This window comes from Populus trichocarpa, chromosome 12 (assembly GCF_000002775.5).
Source record: "Populus trichocarpa isolate Nisqually-1 chromosome 12, P.trichocarpa_v4.1, whole genome shotgun sequence".
NCBI classification, from domain to species: Eukaryota; Viridiplantae; Streptophyta; class Magnoliopsida; order Malpighiales; family Salicaceae; genus Populus; species Populus trichocarpa.
Window position 1 is genome coordinate 9,579,799 of NC_037296.2, and position 21,506 is coordinate 9,601,304.

Consider the following 21,506-nt stretch of genomic DNA (forward strand, 5'->3'; position numbering starts at 1 on the left):
AGTATTTATAGGTTTAATAAAAAATTCTAGTGGTGACTTTTACAAATCTCAAATGACTGAACTAAACACTCTCTTCCTCATTATTTAAGAATTGTGTGGCACCACCATAAACAAGATTTTTATATAGTAAAATCTGGTTATTGGGTGTTGTCTTATGTCTTTGAGTGGACCAATTATACTATTGTTAGCTATGTTGTGAGAGTTAGTGCTTGGAAAACCATCTTGAAGATGAAAGGTGCACCTAAATTTAAGTTGTTCATTTAGAGAGCAATAAGAAGCTTGTTACCATGTCAAGCGAATTTGCTCAACAATCAAATGTGTCAGGTAAGCAATATCAAGGTAGGAACGAGTGCACGCATGCTATTCTTTCATCCTCATGCTAATGATGCTTGGTTCGCCTTCAATGTGGGTTATGTATCCCAAAGGGTTGGTTTCAGTAGCATTGGTAATCGATGGGAATGAATGCTTAATAGTTGGGTGGCCTAGTGCGATAAGATCATACCCTTAAAATTGCTTGTTTGTTGGAAGAGTGGAAGGTTAGGAATGGGTATCTGTTTAAGGTCAAGGTGACATTGCCCCAAAAGACAATGAAGTATGCCAAGAGGGCAGTCACTATGTTGGAGGAAATTCCAAACTTGTTAGGTCATCATGCTTTTACAATTAGGCATCTCACATATAGAACGTCAAGAAGGGCTCTGTCTAATTATGGTACTTTTAAGATAAACTTCGAAGGGAATTATTTGATATCATATTCATTGCCACTTGCCAATGCCACTCTAACACCCTCCTCCACATACACACTATGCATATATATAATTCGCCAAATTTATTTTTCAATCAAACAATCACATACAAATTTGCAATACATTAATATAGTAGAAGCATTTAAAAGAGTAAAACATCACAATCTTATATTTAAAATGAAAAGATGAAATTTATTGTCATTAATAAAGCTTTATCATAATATCATAATAATCCTCATAATTTAAAAAATATGTTTATTACAATCTTCCAAGAAAACAGCATGAATAATATATAATATCAAAACCCTACATCTAATTGGAAAGTGTTAAAAGTCCTACAACTAAATAATATATGATATAATCCTACAGCTAAAATAGTTTATAACACCAGCCTAGCTTCGAGGAGCACATGAAGAACCTGTTAAAATTAAGCATACTAAGAATTTAGAATAAAATTATATTATCACATTACGACATTAACAATTCAAGCATATATTAACATTTGCTTTCATAAATTTCCATCGATTTCTTTGTTATAGTTCTTTAACATCAACATTTCCCCTACCATTCATTAGTAGTAATAATTCACCAATCAAATCTTTTACTCTAATAATAGCCTATAAGCCCCAACCCTAAGCTGACTTGTTTTTATGTAGCATTATATTCAAAATGTTGTTTTCCATACAGGAAATACCCAAAGGTAACTTAACATTAAAGGTCATCATACCCAACCCTTCATAAACCTTCTTTAGAGGTTCATTAATATAAACAACAACCAATCCTTTGTTTTAATTGGTTTTCGTGTATAAGGTGTATGTTTAACACCTTTCTAGTCTTCGTTCATGTGGCTAACTATAAATTTCCCACTACCTTCACACCCGTGGCCTGTATATTAATTTTTATGATTAAGTCTCTATTTTCTCATGGTTGACTTAATGTTAACAACTTTAGGGCTCACTCATGTGTCCGACTCCTATGCATAAAAATGCATCCATCTTACCCTTTAAGGGACTTTGACCTCAGCCTCACACATGTAGCCGACTATAATACATACAACCTATATATACTTGTTTTTTGCAATTCAAATTTATTTAGCTAATCCCCACTCATAAGGTTAGTTTCTCATTCAACAACTCAAGCATTTTGTGAATGATAACTTATCAATCTAAGCCTCACTCATGTGACCAGCTTAATACACACAACACTTATCTAAACTAATCTCCATATCGAGATTTCATGAATTTTTATCATTCCACAATATTTATGTCCGAATCAATAGTCAAAATATTAAGAATAATGACTTATATAAATTTTTTAAATTAAAAGAGTTGAGGTGACAAGTACTAACATGTTTCTTTCACTAGTCATGTCCTGCTTGCCTGAGGTCCCGTAACTGCTGCATCTCTTGCATCACACCAAGCCATACATCACATTCACTCTTTAAAATATTAAAAATGTGTTTCTCAATATTCTTTAAACAATTTAAGTACTTGTTACTCATGAATACATGCACCCCTATATCATCTCACATAACTTTCCAACTCTTAATGTTCCATACAAGAAACGCTATAATACAAGCAATTTCATGCATACAAACATATTACATTTTATTTTCCATATAATAATCGCCTATATTCCTTAAACAACCTAAAAGATGCAAAGAAAAACTAAGAAAAAACCAAAACACAAAATCAGGCTACCACAAAATAATAACTAAAATGGTCTTATCATTTTGAGAAATAGTTTGATTGTTTCTTGAATCAATCTCACCATTTCTTAAAACAGCTAGCCTGATTTGGCATTTGGAAAATTTCCTTCTTCTCTTTCTCTTTAGCCGAACCTTCATCTCTAAAATCTTGAGTTTTTCTTTTCTTTCAAGATCAACTCATACTTATGCAAATTTTATATTTAAAACTCCAAATGATGGATTCTTTAAGGACACATTCAATTACTATAAACCCTCTTCCCCTCCATAAAATTCATGGAGATCTAAATCCTCATCTACCAAAGGTTTTCTTTTTCAATCTTTCACCAAATTATACTTAATTCAATTCCCTATTCATAAAACTTTATCAGGAATCATAATTTTTCCCTAAATTTATTCAAAACCCTAGAATTTAGGAATTCAAAAAACTTGATTTTTCATCAAGATTTCATGCAAATAACAACATATAACTCATCAAAGATGTTCCCTTATCATTAAACATGCATAAATTTCAATAAAAAAACACACAAAAAATCCTTGTCTTGACCGAACCTATCTCCCTAGGGTGTGTGGTTTTTTTTATCTTTCAACAAATCAATCCTTTAGAATCAAACCTTATACTTATGTAATCTAGATATATTTTCATAGTAATGGAGTAATAGACTTGGACAATGGGTTATCTAATTTCAAAGGTGACTGAAATGAAAAGGAAGATGTTAATAATGGAAGGGAAGATATTGAGTGATGCACAGGGTTGAGAAGGGAAAAAGAAAGAAGGTAGATAAGAGTGAGATGGAGAATCTCCAAAAATACTAGAGTGTGCTTTATCAGTAATTCTGCATGCATTTTGTTGAAACATAATGCAATACATATAACAGTCTTTATATTCTTTAACATTCTAGTATTTTTCTCCTAATTAACACATGTGGCTTGTATAAGCTAATTAACAATTGAAATTGAAACGCACAACATTGGTTGTAACTGCAATACACCAAACGCACTGTATCGTCTCATTGATTCCTTAACTTGATTTTTCCTCTTAAAAATCTACTTATCAGTTCCCTCCTTGCAACAAATAAACCCAATTTCCCCTAAATTTTATTCAAGAAACCAATTTTCAATATTTGAGGATTTTATAATTTCTTCAATTATTTTTTTTTTTCAATATATAATTTTTCTAATTCAAGTTCTCTATAACCTAACACAACTAATTGTGTCAAAACACCCTCCAATTTTCCAATTCTAAATGCCCTAATTTTCCAATATTTGGGGGTTTACACTTTTTCCTACAGTAATATCAAGATTGAGTGTTTTGTTAATAATTGGTTTCGTGTCAATTCCACTTTAATTGATCAATCTTGATCAATTTTTCTTCTTTTCCACAATCTCTCTGCTTCTTCTTCTTCTTTCTTGAATCCCTTCTTGAAACCCTTGTGGTTTTCTTTTTGTGAGTCTTTTAAAAGAATTTCTAGAAATCTCGGTACTTCTCTTTCCCTATGATACTATGGAGGCTATAATTTTTTTTTCATTAGAAAATTAAGTTCAAGTTCTTCCTCTAATTCTCTTTTTTCAAAAAAAAAAAAAAAAAACTGTACCCCCCTTCATTGTTTGAGGGAAACGATTTTCCATTGTTTTTCAGTTCTTGAACTTGTTTTTATTATTATTATTTAAACAAGAGGTTAGGGATTTTACATCCATTACCAGCCTAGAGACTTTCTTCATTAGAAAATCATGTTATCGTCGAGTATCTAAAATTGATGCTCGCATATTAGGCATCCACTTACATATGTTTTATTAGTCAGAATGCTGCAGCGAATTCGTTAGCTAGAGTAGTTAGGATTTCGAATTGTTCAATCTATCCGATTTGATCTCTCAGTGAAATCTGTTGTTCAAACAAAGTGATAGAATAAATTACAAAAAGTTTTAAAAGATAATACTGATTATCAAATTTTATTATTAGATATGTGACTTAATTAAGGAGAAATTAAGTGTCCAAAATAAAGAGTGCTAGGGTGGATTCTGTCTTTAACGTTCTCCTTAATTACAAGTTTTTCATGTAAGTTTACTTGTAATCCATAAATTTAATCCACAGGTCTAAGTGAGTGGATCCAAAGACGAAGCTGAAGCTCGAATTGGTATAGCAGCGTTGGACAGGCCAAGGGGATCATGACCCAGAGAGGATTTCTCACCTGGTGAAGCAGTTTCTCTCAAGTCCAAACCTGCAGGCATGCAGAAATTTACAAGGCACGTAAACAGTACAAGATGAAGTGTAGAATTGACCATTCCATGTATATATAGTAGCTAGAATGGCAACAGTTGTCCCTACCACTAACAATTACTTGAAATCAAAGAAAGAAATTAACAAATACCACCGCCATAATCGCTCTCTTTGATCTTCTCTTTTTACTTAGTCTCTTCACATCCAGCAAATCCGCTCGTACAAGACTTGTTCAGCATGAAAATGTTTACTTTTTACCCATTTCAGTTTAAACAGCAACTACAACAATCACACGTCTCTCTATCTCTATCTCTCCCCAACCATTATTAATAATTTCCTTAATTTACATCTTCTCTCATTAATCATTCTACCATCTTCTTTGATGTTAACAACATGACTCTCAAGGGAGGCACCAGCCAAGCTTGTGCTTCGTGCAAGTATCAAAGGAGAAAGTGCTCCTCTGAGTGTCCTCTAGCACCTTACTTCCCTTCTGAACAACCAAAGATGTTCCAAAATGCTCATAAGTTGTTTGGTGTACGCAAGATTCTCAGGATACTTGAGAATCTTGATTATCTCCAGAAGGAGGAAGCCATGCGTTCTATTATTTACCAATCCAATATTCGTGACAGGTTTCCTGTTCATGGCTGTTTGGGCATCATCTATCAACTGCATTTCCAGATTCGGCAGGCGGAAGAAGAGCTCCGTGCTGTCTACGCACACCTTGAGATGTACAGGCAGCATCACCACCATCAGATTGCAGCTTTGACAGAGGATGTTCCCTCGCAATTAGAATTAGGAATGGCACTTCCTCAGCCTTGCTTGGCACAACAGTACTCCTACTCTATTAGCAGTAATATTGGTTACAGCTCTGGTTACTTGGATTCTAATGATAATGTTGGGAATCAGCTTTGGAGTCAACATCCTTATGCTACTAACAGTAACACCAATTACACGCCAATTATTCAGTCTCAGCTAGATGCTTCTCAGCCACTATCTACCCAACAAGAAATTGTTCAAGATTATGATGAGATGCATTCATTTTTTGATACTATTGACGATAGGCAATCATATATAGAAACTAAAGAACCCTATGAGTCCAGGTATGTTTTCCTTTTTCGATACTGTTGATGATAGGCAATCATAATTCGAAGAGATATTTGTTTAAAATGTGTAAAATGTATGGAAAAAATGTGCTAAAAGCTCTTCATCTTACATGTCCTAGCTTAATTTCATACTGGTTTCCATGTATGTTAATTTATGATGCAAATTTTATGATGTATGCATGCAGCTCAGAAGAATCGTTGAAGGACACTACACAATCCATGGAGCATGTTGCAGAGAATGAATTGAAGAGTGCTGCTGCATGTTTCAGTCTTACCAGTGTCAACTGAGTAGGAACTAGATAGCATTTTATTTCAGTTATATTACAATTTTTTTCCCTGTAATGGATTCCATAGAGTAAATTCCACAATTTTGAGGTTCTACTTTCTTTTTTTTATTGTTTACGAGTCTGAGCATCCATACTTTGATTTTATTTTCGTAAATTATATTCCCTTAATTTGTTTGATTTCAGCGACAGATCCCATAATCTCTTTCAGTGAATCAATATATATTATGAAGGTAAACGTTCTCCTATTTGATTACTAGTATGAATTTATTCTTCTTATAGTGACACCTATGAATTGTTGAAGCACCAAGGGATTACTATTTCTCTGATCAAAATATGAAGACACTAAGCACACCACTGCTGTCTATAGCAGCGGAACCGCTGATGTTTCAATGACTGAGTTTTCCAGGTCTTTGAGTAGGTTGTTGTGGTTGCAGGGCAAGTGCATGGCCAGTTCGAGAATTCAGGATTATGGTAGATGGATAATAAAGTGGTCGCTTTGAGTGAAGATGTTATGGTGTAAAGTTCCATGAAACAGATTCAAAAAGACGAGCAAAAGCAAACTTAATTAGTGTTCATCAAATGGGGAGTAGGAACAGGATGAGAAAATACCATGGATGGGATGGGCATTTGCGATATAGCCAATGAAAACGAGCAGCTCCTTTCTTCTCGCAGTCATCACAGAGTATAACCTGCAATCGCAATCACAATCCATCGAAGTGAATCTTTCATAACATTGAGCAAGAACAGTGGGGGAAAGAGCACTATAAACCTGAGTTTGTCCAGAATATTCATCTGGGATTTTCTCTTCAGCCAATAATGCGTCCAACATCTGAAAGCACACCTGAAAGATATTCCAACAATTTAGCCAAGGAAACAAGGAAAGACGTTCTTTACTATATGTTTTGAGATCATATATGTTCCATGTAAAAGGAAGATCAAAATGCGGATAGATCCAAACTTTTAGTAACTTTGGGGAGATGTGTTATGAGAATTATGATGGCATTACCTTACAATCTAAGTCTATAATTATGACACAGTACTGCAATGAAATTCTGATAGACTCTGAAATCTAGCAACTGTAAACCACAGTCACAGCATATATTTGTCTCTTGTTGGGTCTTTCTTCTGTTCCCTCTCATCCATTTTAACATCTTCACCTCAGCTACACTTAGAAAGATGCAGCATATTTGAATTGGGACCACTACAAATAGGACTAAGTTTCCTATGTGTGAGACTTTCATGTTTTTTTGCGCCTATATCAGCACAAATATTCTATTTTGTTGGACAGCATTTGATAAACGAAAATTTGAGTTTGGCGTTTCTTTGGTATTGGCGTACATAGGAGTTCCTAGGTTGATTGGATTGCTTTGTTTCGCCTTGGTTAATGATCAAGTTCTTACCCTTGAATTGTTCTTAGAGCTTTACTAAACCCTCACTGACCTTATGAATGCAAGGACGGATTAATCCGAATCTGTCACCCCTAGTGACTAATAGTTTTCTTTAATTTTTTCTGACATGCACACACATTTTGAAGCAGCAAGATTTCAAATTTTAAAACCATAAAAAGACAAATAGTTTTAGAAACAGTTGATCAGTTAAGTCAGCAAAATTACCTTTTCCTTTTCTTGATTGTCTAAGATTTTAGGTTTATAAATAAATTTGTAATCAAAAACATAAATCACAAGTGTAATGAAGAAGAAAGGTGTATAGAAGAGAAAACACTTAATGAAATATTTCTTTCTCTCGAACATTCTTCTTGTTATTTAGTTTTTTTTTTCTTTGTTGTCCATAAACGCCTACCACACTAATTTTCTTACAACAAGTGGTATTATAGCTTGTTTTTTTTATTGTTTGACATGGCCAATACAAACTTCTCAATTCAATGTCCTCGTTTGATAAAGAACAATTATGAAATTTAATGTATTTATGTTAAAGCTTGGCTAGGTTCCCAAGATGTGTGGATAATAGTTGAAAAAGGTTTTGAGGAGCCTATGGAAGGAGTAACGTTGACTTCAGCATAAAGAAAGGTCGTGCAAAAAGCATGAGTGAAGGAAGGATCAACAAGCACTCATAGTCATCCACCAATGTCTGGATGATACCACTTTTAAAATAGTGGTCAACGTAACAATCGCCAAACAAACATGAGAAGTTTTGCATCAATCAAATCAAGAAGCTGACAATGTCAGAAAGGTATGCCTATAAAAGTTACGAGGTGACTTTGAAAAGCTATATATCCTTGAATTAGAGATTATTTCAAATTACTTTGCTAAGGTATTGGTCATATACAATCAAATGAAGATATATGAGGAGTAGATGGAGGAAACACGCGTGGTAGAAAAGATTATACGCTCGCTGCAAAAGAAGTTTCATTATGTGGTAGTTACTATAGAAAAATTGCAAAATGGACTTTTTGACAATTCAATGACTCATGAGAAAACTATAAGCCTTTGAAGAAATAGTCAATGACATTTAAGATGATATAGGTGTACAAGCACATGGTTGAATTGAAAGAAATCAACTTGGATATGTGAAATATGTATAATATATATATATATATATATATATATATATATATATATATATATATATATATATATATATTTGGTATACCTGTTAATATAGAAGAGGCATCGGGAACTATGCAGCAATAAAGAGGTACATCTAGAGCTTCGACAACAAACATATATTTAACACCCCTAATCCTTTTATTTATTAAGTTTTAAAGATTCAATGAATTTTCAATGTAGAAAAGTGTTTTGATTTCATGTAAAAAAAATAAAAGCGAAGGAATTAGCTTCCCGGTAATGAGACTAATACCCAATAATAGGTGAAGAAATTAGCTTCTCGATAATGAGACTAGTGCTCGAAATTGAGCAAAGAAATTAGCTTTTTGGTAGTAGGATTAATGCCGACAAAAGGGCAGAGAAACTAGTTATCCAGTAATGGAAAATGGGCTGGGAGATTTAACTACCTAGTGATGGGTCATTTCTAGAAATGAAAAATGAAAGCAAACACTCGAAAAGGGGTGAGAGTATACCCGAAAATGGGTTAGTAATATTAGGTTGAGAATGACCTGAATTTATAATGTGCTAGTTAAGATCAATTGATTTGTAAAAGAAATTGTGGATGGTGACATGATATAATTGAAATGTAATATTAAAATTGTTCATCTTGTTTGATTAACCTATTAAGTAACTTTATCTTATTATGTGATATGATGAACTAAATTTCAGATGCTGCGTAACCATAAGCAGATTGATAGATACTTAGGATTCCTTTTGCCAAAATTAAATGAATATGTAAACTATCTCTCTTTTGTAATGTAAATCTGACATGCAATAATGGGAATCATTATGCTTACTAAACTATTTAAATTAGAATTCGTTAAAAGACATTTATGACATTATAATTCTTTTGTTGTGATAGAATTATGAATGTATGTGATTCATCTATGATATTTTATTATAAAGTGTATATCGGTATACTTGTAATAAAAGAATTATAATGGTGGAAAAGTTGAAGGATGAGAATTAGAGGCACCCTCATACATTGATTTGATAAGTCCAGGATGATTGAAAAATATTTTAGTTATGATTTGATGAATATTGAAGAGATACAAGTTCTAGTTGATAATTTACGATTTTCTAGTGTAGAAGAGACTCTATCAAAATTTCAGTAGATTTTTCATAATTAAAAATGTAAATTCTTGAATACGAAAAAAAAATTCACCTATTAAATAGAATAATTATAAGGGAATTACGTGGAAATTGCATCAAAATATTAGGGTTGTTATACTCTCTCTCTCTCTCTCTCGAGGAAAAAAAAGCCTAAAAAACTCTCCTTGTCGAATATAACTATTGACACTAAGATCGACGAGTTTCATCGTCAAAAAGTATATGTTTGTCAACTTTCACCCTTTACCCATTGTAAACTACAAGTCTCTCTCTCCTATCTCAAACTCAATGACTAAATGCAAGATTAAGGAAGTTTTGCATCAAACTATTTAATCTTTAAACTTAAAAGATCAAAAATGAATTTTTGCCAAAACCCAAGAGAGCAAATTTATGGAAAAGGCACTGACACATAATTGTTTTTCTTTTTTTAAATGGTCTCGTGGTTGTTTTTTTAGACAATTTCATTCCTTTTATTTCCAATTATTTACAAACAATAAAATCAAATTATTTCTTGTAAAATTTAGCATTAAGACAATTGCGGAATTTGTTTTTAGATCAAGTCAACTATGAAATAAATCATCAATTTCGATTCTCAATCAATACAACATTGAATGATCCAATAAAAAAAAATTCAGAGACTAAAAGAAAAAAAAATCAGAACTAACACCTTTTTTTAAAAAAAAAAAAAGGTTGTTATTGTTCATTACTTTTAATTTTAGTCATTCTTCCTTCAATTCCTTGCAAATAACTATATTGATTTTTTTCCATGAAATGGAGAACCAACTTGATATCAAAATGGTTTTAAAAACTCGCGATAACAATATAAAAAACAAATTAAAATAAATAATTAATCTGAAATTATAATCAATATAACATTAAATTATAAAATTGAAAAGAGAAAAAAAATTGATAAAAAAAATCAAAATATAAAAATATAAAATATTATTCTAATATGAATTATCTCATAATCAGCAGTGAATTATTGAACTCTTTTTCAGGGTTTTTTTTGTCAATATTAATATTAATGTTGTGATTCAGATTTCCACGTGTAACTAACTATAGCAACAATTCCTGTCATGTAATGTAGAACATATCATAAACTGAAAGGGTGCTAAAGAGTAAACGACAACTCTTTCACCTCACTTAACGTCAGCAAAATACCAGCTGTCAATTAAGAAGCAGCTTGACATTTTCACTGGAGATGAATGGGAAATCTAAAAATATTGGTAATGATTATTTTTTAATTTTATTTAAAAATATATTAATTTTTTAAAAAAATTATTTTTAATATTAATATATTAAAATAATTTAAAAATATAAAAACACAACCCCAGTTCTACAACAATGACAAGCCATGATGGTACTGCAGCAACAACGCACAGAAAAAGAAAAAATAAATAAAAAACAAACGGTTATAAAAAAAATAAAGATTATTTAAATAGGTGGTATTGTTTAGAAACGGTGTTTTTTAAAAATTTAATTTTTTTTATTTAAAATTAATTTTTTTATTTTCACATTATTTTAATATACTATATTAAAAATATTTTTAAAAATAAAAAAAATTATTTTAATATATTTTTAAATAAAATTCACTTTTTAACCTTAACAGTGAGAAACTCTCAAACACACAAAGCTAAACAGCAAATGGTTCTCTACAGTAGCGAGCATATGGATTCAGTGCACCAGCGGTTCTCTCTACACCTTCTCCATCTACTCTCCAACTCTCAAATCCACTCAAGCTTATCAACACTCGACACCGTATCTGATATCGGTGCCGACTGCGGAGTCCTCTCTGGTGTTCTCTACACCTCTGCCACGTCCTGGAATCAAAGCAGAGTTCGTGGTGGGCCATGGGTTGTTCTCGTGGCTGGCGCGATTCAGTGTTTCGCGGGCTATTTTTCTACGTGGGCTGCTGTTACTGGTTTGATTCCTCGACCGCCGGTTGCGGCGATGTGTCTGTTCGTGTTTGTAGCCGCACATGCCCAGAGTTTCTTTAACACCGCCGATGTTGTCACCTCTGTAAGGAATTTCCGTCACTTTAGTGACACTGCCGTTGGCATCATGAAGGTAAGCTACAATTAATTTCCACTAATGGTTTCATTTCTAGACATGGAAAACAGAGACCGACTTAGTCGCCATCCGTAAAACCAAAATATAACTACAGAGTTCGATTCTTCTTCTGGTTTTTGGTTATTGTTTGCAGGGATTTCTTGGTTTGAGTGGGGCAATACTAATTCAAGCATACCAAACCATATTCAGCAGCAAACCCAGCCGGTATCTCTTGACGTTGGCAATTTTGACAAGAACCAAGTAACCAACCCTCTTTCTCTTATGTGATGGTCTGTGAGAATCTACGAGGTTGATGAAGGGGATATTGAGAAGAAATATCTTGATAGTTTGTCGTTGATTGTCGCAGCTTATCTTATGAGTGCTATAGTATTGGAAGACTTGTTTGGTTTCCAGTTGTTAGGGCGTCTAATTTCCTTTGTCCTGCTCATGGTGTTGCTCGTTTCGCCTCTTTACCTTGCCATTAAAGCTTCAAGAAAGAGTTCTCGTGTAATGGATGAGTCTAGGCTGCTTGTCAGAGAAGACAGAATTGCTTATCGTCGGTTGCCTAACGACAATGAAGTTGATTTGGATACTAATGAACAAGACCAGAATCTTTTAAAAGCTGTGCGAACAGTGGATTTTTGGATTTTGCTTCTTGCCATGGCCTGTGGTATGGGTTCAGGACTCGCCAGAAAATAGTTTTGATACAGTGAAATAATTCGCATTTTCCCAATGCTAGAAAATGTGAAATAATTCATATAAATCTATTTCTTTAATTTAGTTATAGAATATAATATCAAGAAATGTAAAATCTTATCCTAAGTAATATATATCCATTCAGTTTTTTAGTTAAATAATTCCATATTCCTACTATATGAAATATTATCCTGTCCTCTCATTACAAATACATGTCTTACTTTATATACCTCCATTTGTGTAGATATTTTCTTAACGTGTTAAATACATATTTAATAGCCACATGTTATGTGGTTTTAAACCATTATATATATATATATATATATATATATATATATATATATATATATATATATATATATATATATATTTGATCAAGAAGAGTATTATTTACACGATCACAACACCTATCTGTTCGGTTTAGTTTTTATTAAAAAAAAATAACAACTCGAAACCAGTTCAAACCGACCGGTTTTGGTTTGATTCGGTTTTTTAGAACAAAAACCGGTTCAAACTGGTTTGGCTCGGTTTTTCCAGTTTGGCTTAGTTTTTTTCGGTTTGGTTTTTTCGATTCAGGCTTGTAAAACTGAACCGATCCGATCGGTTTTTTCAAAATTCTAATCGGTTTTTTTTTACTATTCGGTTTTTTCAGTTTTTTTTTTTTTTTTCTCTGTTTTTTAATTTTTTTACTCGCCTCTATTTTGATAGTATGTATTATATTACAATTACAATTATAAAATAAGCTAAAATTATAATTATAAATTATTATAAAATAAACTAAAAGATAACAGCCTTTTCCCATAGCCTTTTTACTGTTTTCCTATACCTAAAGAAATAGTGGATTGCACGTTAGGAAAATTGTGCATTTTTCGTTGTTACTTGAGCGCGAAAAGTACATTTTGATTTCTGATTTTTTTTATTTCCATTAACTTGGTCCCGTCGTTTTATGCTTTTATTTTGGGTCCTCAAATTTCATTTTCATCACTTTACAATCTTGTATTAAGATAGAGAAGGAAGAAAGCCCTTGAAAATGAACATGAGAAAAAAAGTTTTTGACTAGCCACATTTCGACCACAAAAAAACTAATCTCTGGCATTAATGAGTTCATCTTAAAATTTTTTTAATAAAGGTGATTTTGCTCTCTAATCATGTAAAAAAAATAGATAAGGGCACGCAAATGGTTTTTTTATCATGTTGATTTAAGATTTTTTTAGTGAATGATGGTGTTTTGAGGTTGAAAATAGAGTTATTAAAGTTCTTAAGATGTTTTTTTTGGGGTGAAACAAACTCAAATCTTGTTTTCTAAACATAAAAAATGACTGAAAAATATTCAAGTGGATGTCACAATGTCTTTCTAGACGGACAACGTGTCATTCAGTCTCTTTAATAAAAATGAAACCAAGCATCTGGCCCTGGCCTTTCAAGCCCATGCGCGCTTGACTTTTTTTACTTTAGACTATGTACGATAACTTGTTCTTCTAAGACCAGGCTTGCCTAGCCTTTTTTAAAAATGGACCTAGAAATATGATTTGTTATTTTTTTTTATTTGTGCTATTAGAAGTAAGAAACTGAGTAGACCTAGAAAACAATATTGTAATCAAACTGCAAGCACTAAAGGGCATGCATTAAATTATTTTAAGACCAAATGATTGATTCTTGACTCAATATACATCTATAGGTTCATTTTATGTCAATAAATTTATATGTTAAATTCTTTTATATGTTGATTCATATATGTTTTATATGTATTTGTAGAAATTAGATTAATTACAAGGGAACAACAATCTCAAAATAATTTATCTTATTTTTCCTATTTTATACATGTCTAATCTGGTTATATATATATATATATATCTTGAAAGACAATTTGATTGCTTGTCTTGAAGGGAAAAAAATATTATTGTCTTCTATTTCTACTTGCGACTTTTAGTTTGTAAAACTATACTACAATCACCATATATACTTTTAGTTTCATATACACGCATGCACACATGCATAACTTTATAGATAAAAGAAGAGTTTAAATTGTCTTTATTAAGAATTGAATCCAACATTCTTAACTAAACAAGAATAACCATTACCCCTAGGCTACTATACGTTCTTTATACATATTTTGTTTCACACACAAACGCACATAATTTATGATTTGTTTTAATTAATTTTTATTCAAGTGTTCTTTTATTTTGAGATTATATGAGTTTGATGCATATCTAGAAATATTATAAAATTGATTTTATTATTGTGATAATAAATGTCTAAAACTAGTGTTAATAAAATTTATTCACCGATTATCCTAATAGATCTCGTTGCCTCAGTTGCCTCTACAAACTAACTCTATTCCTGCACATGCTCCACATGGAGAAAAGCCTAAAACGTTCAGTGGTGTGGACTTTAAGAGATGGCAACAAAAATTATCATTCTACTTGACCACTTTGATTCCTACATGGTTCTTACTATAGGAGGCTCTAATTCTTAATAAAAAAAGAATAGTATTTGACCACGGTTGATATGGTAAAAACATGGAAGCACTCAAGCTTTATATGAAAGAATGTTATTCTTAATAGGGTGGACAACACTCTATATAACATACATAGTTCAATCAAAATTGTTGAAATATTGTGAGAGTCCTGGATAAGAAGTATAAGACTGATGATGTTGACATAATAAAATTTATGGCTTTATTCATAACATGCGAGGACATTATGCTAAGGACTATCATTATTGAAAATGGAAGAATACACAAGCCAATATGATTCAAAGCGTTGATGACAAAGATATAAAGCTTGTTGTAACTGTGTTAGAAGTGAACTTGGTGGACAATCCTAAAGATTGGTAAGTTGATATTAGAGCACTTATCTTACATGTTCTAATATGAAGATTTTTTCTAAGTTTATAACAACTAGTGATCAAAAGTAGTTGTTTATGGGCAACTCTTTATGTGCAAGATCCTAATGCATGGAAATGTGGTGTTAAAAATGATGTATAAGAAAGAGATGGACTATAAACAACGTGGTTTATGCATGTGATATTCAAAAAAATCTTTTTCTTGTCTCGCTTTTATTAATGATTGTATAAGATATTGTTACGTCTATTTGCTAAGAAGCAAATAAAAAGCCTTGAAAGTGTTCAAACATTTCAAAAATGAGGTTGAAAATCAATTTAGTAAGAATATCAAGGTGATAAGAAGTGATAAACATGGAAAATATGATTCACCTTTTAATGAATTTTGTTCTGAACTTGACTTTATCCATCAAACTAAGGCTCTTTATACACCACAAAAAATGATATTGTTGAACATAAGAACTAAACACCGAAAGAAATAATAAATTCTATATTAATAAGTTTAGAATTACCTCAAAACTTATAAGGAAGGTTATTTTATCAGTAAATTATATTATGAATAAAAACCCCTAAAAAAATTAGATAAGATACCATATGAATCATAAAATGGTATAAGACCATCATTTAAATACTTGAAAGAGTGGGACGTCTAGCCAAAGTCATGGTTCCTCCATTTAATAAAGTCAAAATAGGACCTAAAACTATTGATTACATATTCATAAGATATGCTAACAATAGTTTTGCTCATTTTTTTCTTATACATAAGTCAAATATTTTATATATATTCTTATTAATATAATAATTGAATCTAGAAACGTATCATTTTTAAAAAATATTTTTTCATGTAAAAATGCATAAGAAAAAAAAACTATTATGAGAGCTAATAAGTCCATTAATAGTGATCTTTGAGAAGTTAAGGAGAAAGAAAAATCTAGAAGAAGTAGAAGGGATAAAATATCTAAAACTTTTGGCTCTAATTTTATAACTTATCTATTAGAAAATGAGCCTTAAATATTTTTTTTTTTTTTTTTTAAAAAAAAAAGCAATGTCAACTCCATAAGCATTATTATGGAAAAAGGCCATCAATAATGAGACATAATCCATAATGCAAAATCAAATATAGAAACTAATGGATCTTCTTAAAAATAAATCATTGGAGTGCAAATGGATATTTAAAAGGAAGATAAAAGTTATGGATTTATTCAAAGCTAGACTGGCAATAAAGAGTTACAAGTAAAGAAAGGCTTGGACTATTTTGATACTTAGTCACCAATTACAAGAATAATGTCAATTTATATGTTAATCGTTATGGTTTTGCTTAACAATCTTGAGATATACTAAATTGACGTTAAAATTATTTTTGTGAATAAGGTCTTAAATGAAGAAATATACTTAGAACAACCAAATAGATTTAAAGTACAAGGATATGAAATGCATGTTTGTAAACTTGTTAAATCTTTGTATGCTTTAAAACAAACACAAAAAATATGGTATGAAAAATTGACAACGTAATGCTATCAAATAGATTTCACATTAATGAATATGATAAATGTGTTTAAGTAAAAAAATATAAATATAACATATATCATTGTTTGTCTATACCATTGATGATATACTAATCTTGGATGGTAATACTAATATCATTAAGACTATTAAGAAAATGCTAATTAATAAGTTTGATATAAAAGATATGAGTGTAACATATGTGATTTAAGGAATTGGAATTTCTAAAATACATGATTGCTTAATATCATCTCAATATCATTATATTGATAAGATTATTGACAAATTTGATAAAAATGAGAACAATATAGATAAAACATCAATTGATGTAAATAGACATCTATAAAAAAATATACCGTGATAAATATCTTAAGTAAAATATTCACGTATCATTAGAAGTCTTATGTATCCCATGAATTACACTAGACCAGGCATAACATATATGTTTAACAAACTGAGTGCATATAAGTAACCCTAAAAAGGATTATTGGAAGGCCATTATAAACATTCTTGGATATCTGAGATACACCTTAAAATATAAACTATATTGCACAAGATATTCAATTGTACTTGAAGGGCAATTGAAGTATCTAATTCTAAAGAATCAAAATCTATAAGTGGATTTATCTTTACCATTAAAAAAGTTGTAGTATCTTATAAATTCTCTAAACAAACATGTATAGCCAGATTCGTTATGGATTCTAAGTTTATAATTGAAAAAGATGCAAAATGGCTTCGAAACATTTTAGAAGATATATAAAGTTAGCCAAAATTTATGCTTATGTATACATTGTGATAATCAATATACTATTGGTCAAAATAGTATGTGTAATGGTGAATCTCAACACTTTTATCAAAGATATAATATCGTACGGTAATTACTCTTAAATGAAATTATCTTTATTAATTACATCAAATTAAAGGATAGCATCATAGATCCATTTATAAAAGACTTAACAAGAGAGAAAGTTAATAAATTACCAAGAAAAATGAGACTAAAGCCTATATTTAAAGAATTCACAAGATGTCAACCCAACCTAATTGATTAGTCTCTTATCCATTCTTATGATGAATAATATTGCATATGGTGAAAACTAGAATAAGTTAAGCTTTTAATGATTCTTATAGCTTGATAAATTCAAGTGGAGTGTTGTAGAATACTCTTAATAAGAAATCATCTATATGAGTTTGAAATGAAGTCACTTCTATGAGAATTGAAAATCCTAAATTCTTTAAAACACACTCATACAAACTAGGACATGTTTGAGATTAAAATGAACACAATTGTGAAAATCAAAATTATAAGAAGAGGAATCATGTGATCTTTATTGTTTAGATATACACGAAAGGCTAAATAGTTCAAAAAATTATGGTCACTGCATAGCTGAGCAAATTCAATAGTTTTCACTAGGAAAGGTTCAAAGTAAATTGTTATTTTTCTTGTGTCTACTTCATGGTTTATTTAGATAAAAAAAAATTCATATTAAAGATTGTTAGAGTGAGTGATAAATTTAATAGATTTGTATCTTTTTTAAACAATATTAGTGTATGTTAAAATAAACAAAAAAAAAGTTTATTTTTAAATGATAAAACAATAATAAATTGTTAGAATGTTTATTAAAGTTGAATTCTTTTTTATGTTGATTCATATATATTTTATATGTATTTATAGAAACCAAATCAATCACATCCCGTATAAGGTAATTCATTATCAAACATAGTAAGTTTTTAAAATTTTATTTGTACTTTTAAATACATAATGTCATCATCATTGGAACTAGCATTAGTTTAGTTATATATATTATCGAATAAACTAAAAGATATAGAAAAAGAAAAACAATGTCAATCACTATATATGCATACTAAATTGCACTGTGGATTGCATTGTTCACATAAATAATTATCTTTTTTTTTATTTTGGTCATTTAACTTTATTTCTTTGCAATCTTATCCTTCCGAGTTATGTTAACATGTTTTCATGTGTTGAGAGTTTTTTCTTTTTCAAGTTGTCACATATGTGAAATATCCAAGAATATTTCAACATTAAATTAAATATCAAAATTTAACAAATAGAATCTTAGGTTGTAGTTAAAAAAATAAACTTAAAGAATTATGACCAAGATAAACAATAAAACAAAACAGATCCCATTTTTATTTTAACATGGAAAACTTCAAATCGGTCCTTGAAGTTTTGTTTTATGTATTATTTGGTCCATGTTATTTTAGCAATTTACATTTCGATCCAAAACTTTATTTTTCACGTTTTAATCCCTACATATTGAGAAAGGAGAGAGAAAATCATAAAAAAAATTAAAGAGAGAGAAAGTATTAACAACTCTTTTTTATATATGTTATTTCATGATTTGTTTTATTAAGTGTAAACACTATCTTTTTATTTCTCTATTAAAAAAATCATGATACTAAAAAATGTATCCATAACATCGACATCTTCTATTTTTATATTAAAAAGTTAACATATATGTAATGTAGCGCAATTTATAAAACTAGTACCTTTCCAAAAAGTTAAAAAAAAATGTATGTTGAATTTGATGGGAGGGTATATAAGCTTATTGTAAGCTTGACCTTACCTTATGTATAATGCTGAATTTTCTCTTCTATCTAGGGAAGGTTAGCTAATTTATTATAATTTATGGATTTGAGTTTCTAACATAAATTTTAGTATTTATAGTAGTGATATTTATGATTTTCAACGCGCGCGTGTGTATATATATACACACACAAATGAAAAAAGAGATAGAGAGCAAACTATGATATAACCGGAGTGATATTCTAGGAGTGATAATGACAAAATATTAAAAAGTAGTTCATAGGGGTTTGTGAAAATCCAAAATATTAAAAAACAATTATTTGTCTAATATAAAATAATTATTTATCTTATATAATGACAAATATTTAAAATAATGTTTCATAAATAAAACTCATTAACTAAAACAAATTAATAAATCATTTCAAATAAATTTTCACAAGGGTAGTTTGATGAAAATCTAGTTTTTTTTATTACTCGTGCAAATAACATATCAATTTATTAGTTTAGATGAATTTTTTTTTAACAAAAATACATATTAGTGTGTGTGTGTGTAACCAATCACAAAGTACCATGTGTTTAACCTTCTAGTAAAATTTCTCACGATATATTTATTGTTAATTACTTTTGTTATAACCAAAAGAAAGATCATGTTATAGCCTTCAGATCAAGCCATTTTTTTTCAAGTGTAAACCAAGAAGAAAGTTTTATCAATGTACATGAATTTAATTTAATTTTTATTTACATTTTCATAGCCTTTTACTCAAGTCCTTACATGGTAAGGGTTTGTAGGATTAGCAAACTCAAATCAAACCAGGTTAAGAAGATAGTCCAAAAAAGAAAAGGCAAACTAAGGCAGTACGATGTAGGATTAGCATTTGTTCAAATGATTCAGTTCGGACCAAAATAATTCAATTGAACTGAATTTATTTTTCAAAATTTTGAACCGAATGAAAGAACTAAATCTATCAGTTGGATTTGATTTTATATTTGTTAAAACTACATAAGTCCAATTTGAATTTATGAACCTTTAGTGTTTTTTTTTTTTTATCAGACTTTGATGTAATAAGCTTTGTTTTTTTTTAGGCTTGATTCGAATAGGGTGAATGTTTTTGTTTTAAAATTTGAATTTGAAATTGAACAAAATATATTTTAATTTTTTTATTAATTTTGTTTTTAAATTGTTCAATTCAATTAATCTCAAATCAGTTTTGACAAGTATTCTAATTAATTTGATTATTTTTTTTTAGATTAACATAGGTATTCGGGTCAGCTTGCGTACACCTCGACTAATCCCACAGACCCTAAAGTTAACGACCATGTAAGCTTTTAGTGGCTCCGAGGTTTGTGGAACTCGAACCGGTGACCTCTGGAAAGTAAATCCAAAACCTAACCAGTTGAGCTGCACCCATCAGGGTTATTAATTCAATTAATTTACTCGACCTTGTGCAATACCATAATAAAACCTGTCACAATGCCAACTCTTGCAAGCTTAGAGAGGAGACAACACTATATATAAGTTAAATCAAATCAAATCAAACCAGGTTAAGGTAAACAACCAACAAATAAATACTAATCAACTTTTGTTGTAATTAGATAGGTGGTTCGCGTTACGCTACTGGTTGGGTCAAATTTTCTCTAATATAAAAAAATAGAATATTCAGGTAATGTCAATGTTTTTTAACAAGCAAGAAAAATATGAGACATCATTCATTAACTTGACTAAGTTTAATAAGCTTAATTAATTTAATAATATGATTAAAAAAAACATCGATAGTAAATAAAGCAAAAAACTTTTTTTGGCAATAATTAACTATAAAAAATAAGTTGTTAATATCATACTCAAGATGAGAAGAAAGAAAAGCCCGTTAAAGACTCATCGTCGCTTTGTTATAGACACTACCCCACCACTAGAAAGAGCTCACAAAAATGATTCTAATGCCACTGTGAAAGGCTGCACAATGACACTGAAAGAGGCTATACACGCCGTGAGAGCAATGACTTGGAAAACAAACCAAATAAAGTATCATGAAATGAAGATCTCATGCTTATATTTAATTAATTTAAAAACAAAACATCTTTAAAAATACATAAATTTAACAAATAACAACAAATAAAAAGACTCGAGATAACCCGAGTCAT

The 21,506-nt window shown here is 30.3% G+C and overlaps 1 protein-coding gene and 1 pseudogene across 3 annotated transcripts; both read left to right on the top strand.

Moving 5' to 3' along the window:
* Nucleotides 1–4,945: 4,945 nt before the first annotated feature.
* On the top strand, nucleotides 4,946–7,126 carry LOC7483450 (LOB domain-containing protein 27). 3 transcript variants are annotated; one of them, XM_052445843.1, is made up of 4 exons: nucleotides 4,946–5,766; nucleotides 5,955–6,057; nucleotides 6,240–6,286; nucleotides 6,475–7,126. In XM_052445843.1, the coding sequence occupies exons 1-2, from the start codon at nucleotides 5,060–5,062 to the stop codon at nucleotides 6,055–6,057; spliced, it is 810 nt and encodes a 269-aa protein (XP_052301803.1). In that variant the 5' UTR covers nucleotides 4,946–5,059; the 3' UTR covers nucleotides 6,240–6,286; nucleotides 6,475–7,126. The 3 variants fall into 3 exon arrangements, with proteins under 3 accessions (XP_052301803.1, XP_024438108.1, XP_006376825.1); XM_024582340.2 differs by having other exon boundaries at nucleotides 6,491–7,126; XM_006376763.3 differs by lacking the exons at nucleotides 6,240–6,286; nucleotides 6,475–7,126 and having other exon boundaries at nucleotides 5,955–6,171.
* Nucleotides 7,127–11,084: 3,958 nt separating this feature from the next.
* On the top strand, nucleotides 11,085–12,630 carry LOC7484761 (uncharacterized; annotated as a pseudogene).
* Nucleotides 12,631–21,506: the final 8,876 nt, after the last annotated feature.